The sequence below is a fragment of the Tamandua tetradactyla genome, chromosome 6 (genome assembly GCF_023851605.1).
Source record: "Tamandua tetradactyla isolate mTamTet1 chromosome 6, mTamTet1.pri, whole genome shotgun sequence".
In the NCBI taxonomy this organism is placed as follows: domain Eukaryota; kingdom Metazoa; phylum Chordata; class Mammalia; order Pilosa; family Myrmecophagidae; genus Tamandua; species Tamandua tetradactyla.
The window spans coordinates 5,301,725-5,313,841 of record NC_135332.1 but is presented as its reverse complement, the minus strand read 5'-3'; the positions used below and the strand labels follow the sequence as shown (position 1 = coordinate 5,313,841).

At 44.0% G+C, this 12,117-nt stretch overlaps 1 protein-coding gene across 2 annotated transcripts in view; it reads left to right on the top strand.

Annotated features, from left to right (window-relative positions):
* The first annotated feature begins 11,365 nt into the window (after positions 1–11,365).
* The window catches only part of ERN1 (endoplasmic reticulum to nucleus signaling 1), a 117,680-nt gene continuing 116,928 nt past the window's right edge, over positions 11,366–12,117 (top strand). Inside the window, exon 1 of one of the 2 annotated variants that reach the window (XM_077163580.1) lies at positions 11,366–11,564. In XM_077163580.1, the coding sequence (XP_077019695.1) occupies positions 11,523–11,564 (42 nt within the window). In that variant the 5' untranslated portion in view covers positions 11,366–11,522. The remainder of the gene's footprint in view (positions 11,565–12,117) is intronic. The other variant, XM_077163581.1, reaches the window with a different exon arrangement.

Below are 12,117 nucleotides of genomic sequence, written 5' to 3'. Positions count from 1 at the left end.
TTGCCTACTCACATGGAGACCCTATATTTAGCCTCCTGTGACTCCACTACATTATCCTCCAGAGAGGCTGCCCCATTCTGCTACCCTACTAACATTGAATAGGTATACCGCTATGCGCTGTTTTGAAAGAATTATGTACCCTAGAAAAGCCATGTTTTAATCCTGGTCCAATCTTGTGGAGGCAAGAGTCTTTTAATCCTTATTCAGCACTGTAGTTTGAAATTAAATTATCTCCACAGAGATGTGACTCACCTTTGATTAGAGAGAGATGTGACTCTCTCATTCCAGGTGGGTCTTGATTAGAAACATTTTGGAGAGAGTGACAGAGCCACGAGAGAGCCATGAGAACCACGAGAGTCCACGCAGCCAGAGACCATTGGATATGAAAAAGGAAAATGCCCCTGGGGGGAGCTTCATAAAGCAAAGAGCCTAGAGGGAAAGCTAGCAGACATCGCTATGTTCACCATGTGACTTTCCAGTTTAGAGAGAAACCCTGAATTTCAGTGGCCTTTCTTGAGTGAAGGTAACCTCTTGTTGGTGCCTTAATTTGGACATTTTTATAGCCTTGCTTTAATTGGGACATTTTCACGACCTTAGGAATGTAAACTTGTAACTTACTTAATTTCTCTTTTAAAAAGCCATCCTGTTTTTGGTATATTGCATTCTGGCAGCTAGCAAACTAGAACACTCTCTCTCCATGTTTTGTCTAGCACTTGACTCTTTCTGTTTATTTGTTTTTAATCTGCAGATTTTGTTAGATATATTCATATAGCATATATTCTATCCAAAATTTAAAAAAATCAATGCTTATTACAGTATCCTCACTTAGTTGTACAATCATCACTCTCAATTTTAGACAAATTTCATTGCTCCAAAGAGAAAAATAACAGATGGACACACCCACACCAAGAGAAAATCCCAAACTCCCCTTAACTCTTGTTCCCTTCCCCTCCCCAATTATTTACCCCTGGTAATGTTGTGGTACTGATGTATTCCTGTTAAATATAGACCTTAGTGTACACTAAATAGTTTTTCCTATATACCCCTCTATTATTAACACTTTGTACAAGTGTCATACCTTTGAAGTAGTTCATGCAAAAATTTATTTGTATTTGTAGTGCTAATTGGTGAGTTATATGGCTCTATACAATTCCTTTCAATCATATTCACCTTCAATATGGCATCCTTGTCTCATTCTTGATCTCAGGGGAAAGGCTTTCAGTCTCTCACTGTTGAGTATGATGCTGGCTGTGGGTTTTTCATATATGCCGTTTTCATGTTGAGGAAATTTCCTTTGATTCCTACCTTTTAAAGCGTTTGTATGAGAAAAAGAGGCTGAATTTTGTCAATTGCTTTTCAGCGTCAATGTAGATAATCATGATTTTTACCTTTTGACTTGTTAATGTGTTGTATTACATTGATTGATTTTCTTGCATGGAACCATCCTTGCATGCCTGGAATAAACCCCACTTGGTCGTGGTGTATAATTCTTTTAAAAAGCCATTGTATTCAATCTGCAAGTATGTTGTTGAGAATTTTTGCATTTATATTCATTAGGGAGATTGGCTTGTAGTTTTCCTTTCTTGTAGTATCTTCAACCAGTTTTTGTATTAGAATGATGTTAGTTTCATAAAATGACTTAGATAGTGTTCCTTTTTCCTCAAGTTTTTGGAAGACTTTAAGCATGAATGGCATGAGTTATTTTTGGAATGTTTGGTAAAATTCCCCTGTAAAGTGACCTGGCCCTGGGCTTTTCTTTACAGGAAGATTTTTTGATGACTGATTTAATCACTTTATTTGTAATTGGTTTGTTGAGATCTTCTGTTTCTTTTCCAGTCAGTGTAGGTTGTTCTTGTGTTTCTAGGAGTTTGTCCATTTCATCTAAGTTGTCTAGTTTGTTGGCATATAATTGTTCATAGTAGCTTCTTATGATTTTTTAAAAAATTTCTTCAGGGTCCATGGAATGACCCACTCTCATTTCTGATTTTATTTATTTGTATCCTCTCTCTTTTTCTTTTTTCTTTGTCAGCCTCACTAAGGGTTCATCAATTTTATTGATTTTCTCAAAATACCAAATTTTGGTTTTATTGATTCTTTCTATTGTTTTTTGTTCTCCAATTAATTTATTTCTGCTTTAATCTTTGTTATTTCTCTTCTTTTTGCTTTGGGGTTAGTTTGCTGTTTCTTTTCTCTAGTTCCTCCAGGTGAGCAGTGAGCAGTTAAGTCCTCGATTTTTGCTCTTTCTTAGTCTTCTTTTTTTTTTCTTTCTTCCTTTTTTGATATTGGCATTTTGGATAATAAATTTCCCTCTCAGCACTGCTTTTGCCACATCCCATAAGTTCTGGTATGCTGTATTCTGATTTTAATTCATCTCCATATACTTGCTGATTTCTCTTGTAATTAATCTCCATATGTTTGTGAAAGTTCTGGTTCTTTGGTGGTTATTGATATCCACTTTATTCCATTATGGTCAGAAAAAGTGCTTTGAGTAATTTTAATCTTTTAAATTTAAGACCTGTTTTGCGCCCCAGCATAGGATTTTTCTTGGAGAACATTCCATGAACACTAGAGAAGAATGTATATCCTGGTGTTTGGGATGTAATGATCTATATATGTCCGTTAGATCTAATTCAGTTATAACATTGTTTAGGTTCTCTATTTCCTCATTGATCCTCTGTCTGGTTGTTCTAACTATAGAAGAGAGTGGTGTATTGAAGTCTCCCATTATTAAGGTACAGTCATCTATTATTCCCTTCTTTTTTGTCAATGTTTACCTCATGCACTTTGAAGTTTCATGATTAGGTGCATAAACATTTATGATGGTTATTTCTTCTTGGTGAATTGTCCCTTTTATTAATATGTAGTATCTTTCCTTGTGTCTTATGACATCTTTGTATTTAAAGTCTATTTTGTCTGATATTAGTATAGCTACTCCTGATTTCTTTTGATAACAGCTTGCATAGAATATCTCTGTCCATCCTTTCACTTTGAATCTCTTTGGGTCTAAGATGAGTCTCTAGTAAACTGCATATAGATGGATCATATTTTTTAAATCCATTCTGCCAATCCATATCTTTTAATTGGTGAGTTTATTCTGTTAACATTCAAAGTTATTATTGTAAAGGCAGTTCTTGAATCTACTATCTTATCCTTTGGTTTTTATTTGTCAAGTCTATATTTTCCCCTCTCTCTCTTTTCATCCTTTAAGTTACCCTAACAAATACTCTTCAATTCTGTGTCCTCCTCTAGATTTCTCTCTTCTGCCTTTTTTTTTTTTTTTTTTTTTTAACCGACAGAACTCCCTTTAGTATTTCTTGCAGGGCTGGTCTCTTGTTAACAAATTCTCTCAGCATTTATTTGTATGTGAAAATTTTATTCTCTCCTTCACTTTTGAAGGAAAACTTTGATGGATAAAGAATTCTTGACTGGAAATTTATGTCTTTCAGAATCTTAAATATATCATACTACTGCCTTCTCACCTCCATGGTGCCTGTTGAGTAGTCTGAGCTTAGTCTTACGTGGCTTCCCTTGTATGTGATGAATCACTTTTCTCTTGCTGGTTTCAGGACCTTCTGCTTCTCTTCAGCATTTGACAGTCTGATTAGTATGCGTCTTGGATTTATTCTATTTTGAGTTCATCAGACTTCTTTGATTTGCATATTTACGTCTTTTATAAGGGTTGGGAAATTTTCCCCAATTATCTCTTCAAATTGTCTTCTTAACCCTTTACTCTTCTTTTCTCCTTCTGGGAGACCAGTGATTCTTGTATTTGTGTGCTTTTGTTGTCCATCATTTCCCTAAGGTCCAATTCATAATTTTCCATCTTTTTCACCATTTGTTCTTTTGCACATTTTAATTCAGTTGTCCTGTCCTCTGGTTTACTTATTCTTTCTTCTGCCACTTCAAATCTGCTATCATGTCTCTAGTATATTTTTAATTTGATCTACAGTATCTTTCATTTCAGTAAGATCTGCTATTTTTCTCTTTATTCTTTCAAATTCTTCTTTATGCTCTTCTAGTGTCTTCTTAATATCTTCAGTGTCAGTAGCCAAACTACTGAACTTATTTAGGAGATTTGTATGAACATCTTTGATTAGTTGTTCCAAAATCTGGGTCACCTCTCGTGTTTTAATTTGGTTGGGCCATATTTTCTTGCATCTTCCTATGCTTTGTGCTTTTCTTCTAGCTTTGAGGCATTTGATTATCTTAGTAAGGCTATTTTGAAATTTGATTTCCCTTGCTCATCTAAGGTTTTGCAGTTGCTTGGGTTTGCCTTGAAGGTCTTCTTTCGCACTTAGTTTGTCAGTAATTCCCAACCAAGGCCAGGACCCCCTGCAGGAGGTGCTACTCTAATTGAAGATCTAGGCATAAAGGCAATTTGCCAAACTGTACTTTCTGTGTCTTCCTAGAAGACAGCGCTCTTGGGTCACTTTTTCCCCAGGGCCTACCACTCCCTGACTAAGCCAGACGCCTTAGCTGGAACTCAACCAGGTGAAAATCCAGTGAAGCCCGCATGTCTCCATGTATACTGAAAGCCACCAACCTCAGGGCTTGGAGGCGGGCAGTGTGCACACAGGTGGTGAATCTGCTTATGGGTACCATGGGTCTGGCTGTCCCCATGTGGAATGACCTTGGGCTGTGGTACTGAGTATTTCAACTACCCCTGCCCACACCCAGCTGGGAATGCCTGGCCTAAAGGCACTGTTTGCTCACTTGTCCCCGCCTCTCCGCCCATGCATGCCATCTGTGCTCCAGGCCTACGTGGAGAAAGGATAGGAGCAGCGGGACCCAGGGGGACTCTTTCCCTGGCCAACTGTCAGATCCACTCAGCTCTGTGTCCCCTGCCTTCCTGAGGGGAGGCCCCTACCCCCCACCCCCACCCCCAGTCTCAGCCTAAAGCAGGTGTCCACAGCAGCCTCCTCAGGGGTGGGGGGCAGGCACTGTGCCCAGGCAACAAGATCTCTCTGCACAGGTAAACCTAGTCTGTTGGCTTCCAGGCTCCCCATGGGAGTTCCCGGCTGCGAAGCTGAGAGGGAAGATCTGTCAACCTGGTAGGAGGCGGGAGAGTGGGAGCAGGGCCCTCCTTCAGCACCTGCCCCAGCCTGCACAGTGCAGCCCACCCTCGGTGTGACTGGGTAATCTCAGGCATCCTCTCAATCAAATTTCTCCACTTTCTCATCCAGGATCTTATTATATAATGTTGAAGTCCCTCTCTGATCACTTGTACCCTGGAACCGCTGTCCTGGTCATTTTTCTATCACTTCTCTAGTTATTCCACAGAATAGGGGTGAACTGAGCCTATCCTCCAGAATGGTTGTTATGATAAATAATAGAAAACCCATCTTAAATGGGCTGAAGCCATAAAGTAAATTATTCATTCACATGACTTAAAAACACTGAGGCTCCAGGCTCCAGGCAGGGCTTGCCCCATCACCCTGCTCATCCTAAAGGTATCAGCTTCATCCTAAAGATAGCCCAACAGCTTCTGGGGCTCTCTGTGCCCTTAGGGACACTTCTCCTACCAAAGATTTGTTATTTCATGGGCTCATGCCTAAACCAGTCACGGTGGCCAGGGGAGGAAAGTGCTGATTGGTTTGCTCATTCTGAGCTATTTCTGAAGTTCAAGGTAGTGTTAATCACTTACAAACAGCAGGAGTGTCCAAATGGTAATCCAGGACTTTTGGAAAAGAGATGAAAGGGAAAAGGATGCTAAAACAACCACATATACTCACCACGTTGTTTAATTTTAAACCTATTTTTTTCTGATTTTCAAAGTCAAGAACAAAGCGACAATCTTTGACATCTCAGGAGCTAGGTAATTAGAATGCTAGGTAATTAGAATTCATTTCCCCTGCTTCCCCTGTACAATGCTCTCATGCCTGCACACACTTTTCCAAAGAAGAATAAATTAGCAGGATTGGAGGTTAATGACTTATATTATTTGTAGTTGTGGGAAACTCTGAGGTAGGGAATCGCATGGCTCTTTCTGGAGGAGAGATAAAGTGAGGATGGCTGGAGCATGGAGAACAAGGGAGAAGTGGGATGAGATGAAGCTGGCAAGGAAGGGAGGGACCATTCAGACAGGGCATATGGTAAAGGCTTTGGATTTTCTAAGGGCAAAAAAAGTCATTGACAGGTTTTAAGCAGGACTATGGCATAGTCTGATCAAGGTCAAGCGCCTTGGTGTGACAGCCACAGTCCATATTTATCTCCCCACCGAGAATAACATGAGCTACCAGTTACAGAGTGTTACACAGGCAAGGACCATCAGTGGTTCATGGGGTCGGAGTTTAGCAACCTTCCCTCAAGAGTGAAGTGTGTCCATGTGAGCGTTGGACTTAACCTTCTCAGAGAACAAAGAGTAGTTTTGACAAAGGAAAGGGTGATTGAAAGCAGAAATAACTATCTACCTTTCAGGATTTAGAGTTAAAATATATCAAGAGCCTTGCCCAACCTGCCTGCCTCTTCATCCTCATCTGCCATTGCTCCGCTGTGTAGGGGCCAAGCTTCAGCTCACTGATGAGTCTTCTTGGGTTTCCATGAAGCCACATGGTGCTTTCCTTTCCCCAGGCCTTTGTTCAGGTCCTCTTCTCCTTCCTTCTGTCAAATCTGTCCAAATGCCCAGCCCAGATACCACCTCTTCCATGAAGCCCTCCCTGCTTTATCCATCCCACTTCCCTCCTGTCACCAGCACAGTCTCTCTCTTAAGCACCATAGTTCTGTCTCTCTGAGTTTATTTCCACCTTCTTGTGCTCTTCACAGTCTTCCTTGTAACTTGGTTATATCCGTGCCTGTCCTATCACTTTTACTAATGTGTGAACTCTTTGATATTCCCTCATGGCACTAATCCCTTGTACTTAGAAGCCCTTAAAAATATTTGTTGAAAGAATATATTAATGGATGAATGGGAATCATCCATGTAGAGTCAAACATCGACACAGAGTCAAGCAAAGATGAAGTCATCTGTAAAATGAGGCTGACTAACTCATGGGATTTCCTCAGTTTGGAAAGAGAAAAAAGAGCAGAAAGACGGGAGGAAAGCCAGAAATGGTAACATCCGTGGAGGAGAAAGTTCACGAGAGGACTGCTAACAGTACCTGAGTTGAAAAGAGGCACTGAGAGGAAAGGGCTGGAACGTGGTGGCCACTGGGATGTTACATGAGGGAGAATGTTTATGAGCTGCTTGAGAGAAGTTTCAGGAGCGTTCCGTGGAGACAAGCCAAACCCCAAGGGACTAGGAGAGAATGAGCTGCAAGGAAGTGTAGGCAGCAATTTCCTTATTAGCACTGCACTAGCCCTTTTGAGAATATTAATATGAGTATGAATTGGTGACATTATGACCTCTTCACCGTGGTGGCACATCGCCTTGGCATAAACGGTTGGGAAATAAAACAACTGAGAGGCAAGTGAACAAGTAACTTCCTCATAGGGGCAAAAAACCTGGGGGGAAGCTTGCCATCATCGGCTGGCTGGTTGTTCTCCTGACATTCTTTTGCACAGCCCAAGAGGAGAACTGGATTCTAATCCCTACTGGACTGTTAACTTTCCTACATTCCAGTGTCTTGTTTGTAAAATAGAGCGAATAACACCACCTGGTAGAACTGTTGTGCAGATGATATAAGGTGATCCTATAATGCACGCTATCTGCACATTGCCAAACAATAGTAAACACCCAATAAATATCAGCTGCCCTAGGAACAAAGATTCGCTTTTGCAATATGAGAAAGTGTGCGGTGGGTGGGATCCGGCGGTCAGGAGAAGTTCTTCAGAATAAATGTCACAATCTTTCCAATCCAGTCATCCTTGAACAGGAAGAGCCAAAGTCCTATTTCAGATCACTCACAGTGGCAGAGGCTTTTATTTCCCTGAACCATTACAACACAAATGAGATAAAAATTTAGCTTGCTACCGGAGACTCTTACTGCATTGTTTTATTTATTCCTCACCCATGCTGTAAATTCAGGTCTATTCGGAAGCAGCAGCAGTAGCAGTGAGGCCACTGAAAAAGAATGAGTAGATTTATTCTGATTAAGACACTGTTCCTTTGAGGCATTATTGCAGCTTTCCACCGTGACCTCTCTTTCTGGTTTTACCAGCTTTTCCTTTCAAGTCTCCTTCTTCAAGAGAATCTGGGAACTAACCTCACCATATTTTTAAATGGAATATTTAAGGGTTTTAAAGTAATCACTTCTTTCACTAGAGGGCGACATTTGCTAAAATAAATAAAAAGGATTAACAGGGTGCCAGGTAGCTGAAGTTCAGGTTGTTCAACTTGGCTACCTCAGTCTCCTGCGGAAATCGTAAAACACCCAAGTCTCTGTACTCAACCTCTAGAGATTCTGAATCGGTAGGGAAAGAGGGCACAGAAAGGTCTTGGAACTCTGTTTCTTCAGAGCTTTCCACGTTTGGGAAGTTAGGGCTTAGAGGGGCGTGAAAATAAGATCTTTTTTTTTTTACTCCTTTTCTCCCACCCACCCCCATACACATTCCTCCAAGTGCAGTCTATGTTACATCTGATTTAGTTATTTTTTACTTTGGTGGAAAAGAGGGCCTTATCTTAACCCTAAGACCATGACCTTTGCCTTGTTTAGTGGATGTTTGTTTAATGTCAGTCACTGGCCTATTTTGGGGTCTATTACATGGGCAAATCTACTTCAAAGGAACACTACAAAATAATTCCATCCCCCTTGTATTTATCAGTGATGCCGGCTTCTGCTTTACCATCAGCAAAAACATGTCTTAAAACAGTACTCCCCTGTGGAACAAGATTACAGGCAGTGCTGCCATAAATCAGTTGGAGGTTGCTAATAGAGGGGAGAAGCGCACAAACCATGCAAACTGGTTAAGCTTAAAAACAGTTTAACTGGTTCACAAGCAATTCTAAGAACATGTAGCAGTATATTAAGGTCCGATGATCTGGCCCAGCAGAGCACAGGATAAATAAATAAACCCTAGTGTAAGATAAATATGCCTAGGCCAGGCTCCATGAAGCAAATTTTATTTTCCCTTCTAGGATCTTTAAAACTGATTTATGAGTCAGATTGAGGTGAGCAGTCCCCTTTGTGTTTCATCGGTGGCACCTATCAGGTTACAGTGACATTTTGAATTATAAAAGGGCTGTCAGAACTCTAGCACAGAAAATCCTACACCCCCCACCCCCACCCCCCAGATTTACTTAGTTTGAGAAAAAGCTCTGGAGAAGGGATGTGAAAGCAGTCTTTTTTGGTCATGCTTCTCTTTTAACTCAAGCACGTGGTTTCACAGATCCTGTTGTCAGCTCGCAAGTTGGACAGGTAATAATTACAGATCTCCTCCCAGTTTCCTTCCTGTAGGCTCCTCCTGGAGAACCTGGTCACACAGTTTAGCAGTGTTTCTGCATATCTCTCAGCCAATCCCGAACCCCTCCTTTGCTTTATAAACATGTGCACACTTCTCAACATGTGTCTTTCGCTTCCACTGTTGCCAAGAAACCGGGTGTTGAATTCTCCAGTGTTGGTAGGGATCAGTCCAGGCACAGGGGATTGATAATAGGGAACCCTGTTTAAGGGGTGTTGGTCACTGTTCTAGTTTGCTAGCTGCCGAAATGCAATACACCAGAAACGGAATGGCTTTTAAAAAGGGGAATTTAATGAGTTGCTAGTTTACAGTTCTAAGGCCGAGAAAATGTCCCAATTAAAATAAGTCTATGGAAATGTCCAATCAAGGCATCCAGGGAAAGATACCTTGGTTCAAGAAGGCAATGAAGTTCAGGGTTTCTCTCTCAAGTGGAAGGGCACAAGGCGAACACAGTCAGAGTCTCTCTCTCATCTGGAAAGGCACATGGTGAACACGGTCAGGGTTCCTCTCTCATCTGGAAGGGCACATGGCGAACATGGCATCATCTGCTAGCTTCTTCTGTCTTCCCGTTTCATGAAGCTCCCTGGGAGGCATTTTCCTTCATCTCCAAAGGTTGATGGCTGGTGGACTCTGCTTCTTGTGGTTATGTCATTCTGCTCTGCTCTCCCTGAATCTTTTCATTATCCAAAATGTTTTCTCTTTTATAGGACTCCAGAAACTAATCAAGACCTACCCTAATAGGTGATGACACGCCTCCAGCTAATCCAGTTTAACAACCCCTCTTGATTAAATCACATCTCCAGGGAGATGATCTAATTAGTTTCAAACATACAATACTGAATAGGGATTAGAAGAAACGGCTGCCTTTACAAAATGGGACTAGGATTAAAACATGGCTTTTCTAGGGTACATGCATCATTTCAAACCAGCACAGTCACTATGAGCGTTTCTATCTGGGACAGGTAGATCAGCTTAGTCCACAGCACAAGCACATTTAATAGGTTTGCCACTGCTTCTTTGCTGTTTGCTCATTGCTTGCTCCTTTCCTCCAAACCCTGAAAACTCTGAGGCTATTATGTATGTCAGGAAAAATAAGAGAAGTTAATAGTTTCCCTTCCCTTTTTTCCTTCTATAGTGAAAAAGAAAATATCGTTTCTTGTGCTCCAAGTTTTAGTTTACTCTCCTGATATAAACAATATGTCCTCCCGCCCCCTTCCTTCTCAGGGGAGGGCTGCCTGGGACCCAGTGGTCACACAGCTCCAGGCTCTTTAATTCAGATTAATAGCCCATAAACCTAAATAGACCTTGCACAATCCTCGACCCACTCCTTCCAATGATCTGTGACACATGTCATCTCAAGCTCTACAAGGACACAGCTACAAATGCCACATTAACACACGTGACATGAAGCCGAAAAGTCTTCCTTCTTTGCATTTACTTTTTGGTAATGGCTTGACCGTGGCTTTTTCCAAAGGGAAATGCTGCCTGTCGGACATGATTTGAATTTCTAGGGGCAAAGGATAGGAAGACGAGAGGCTTGGGACTAGATGAGGCACCACTGGAGGAGTGCAGGGCCGTAACCCAGGCAGAAGCGCCGGCTTCCCTGGAGTTGCCTGCAGCTAACCCTTGCTGGCAGAGATCGCCCCAGTAAACGTCGCCGATGATCCCACCATAGCGGGAAATCGAAGAGGACAGCGGCTAGGGCAGCCGGGACCGTCCCTCTCCTGGCCCTGACCCCTGATCGGGTCTGACGCAGCCGGATCCTGGGGGCGGATTAGTGGGCCTTCTTTAGCCCCCGGACCAGTTCCTCGGCTCGATCGCCCACCACCGCGAAAGGCCCGACGGCCAGGCCTGTTCCTGCCCTTTAACTGCGGGGGCCGCCAGAACCGCATCCAGCAGCAGGCGCGCCCGCCCCCTGCAAGGGAGGGCCGGGACCTCGGAGCTCTCACCACGGCCCCGCCCCCAGCTCCGCCCCTGAGCCCGCCCCTAGTCCCGCCCCGACCGGAAGAGGCGCGGGCACCCGGTGCTTATAGGGCAAGCAATGACTGTGCCGCCGCCGCCTAGTCAGCCCTGCGTCCGCTGAGACCCTGCCGCGCCGTCGCGGCGCCCCCGCCTGATCCTCTGCCTGCTCGCACCGCCCCCGGGAGCCGGCCGGTCCGGCGCGGAGCCAGGGCCGAGTCCCCGCCATGCCGGCCTGGCTGCTACTGCTGCTGCTGTCCGTCCCCGGGGTGAGTGGCCGGGGAGCGTGGGGTGGGGGACAGCAAGGGGCGGGCCGCGTCGTGGCCGGGGGACGGTCGCGCCGGTCCCTGGGGCCGGAGTCCGAGTCGGGCGCGCGGCGGCAGCCGAGGCCGGGGGAGTCCTCGCCGAGGCTTGGGTCGGGCGCAGGAGGCGGCGCGGGGCCGGGAGCGCCCGCCTGGCCCGAGTCGCGTCGGCACTGCCCGAGGCGCCCGCCCCTCTGTCGCGGGCAGCGGCTCCGGAGGACCCGGAGCTTCCGATGCAACTTGGTGGCCGCACCTTGGTGTGTCCAAAGGGCCTGGGTCCTTGGGAGGCAGCCTCACCTGCCGGACCCTCCCCACAGGTGGGCGCCGGCTCCGCTCGGCAATGACCACCGAAGAAGTTTCCAGGGCTCTGGTAATCGAGGGGAAGGAAATGTCTTTTATATGAAATCCTTCTTTGAACTTTGAAAAACGCAAAAACTTTGGGAAACGAATGTAACAGCGGGTGAGCATTTTACCGGGGAATTGATTCTGTTGCAGGTTTCGTGGTATTAGAAGGCAGGAG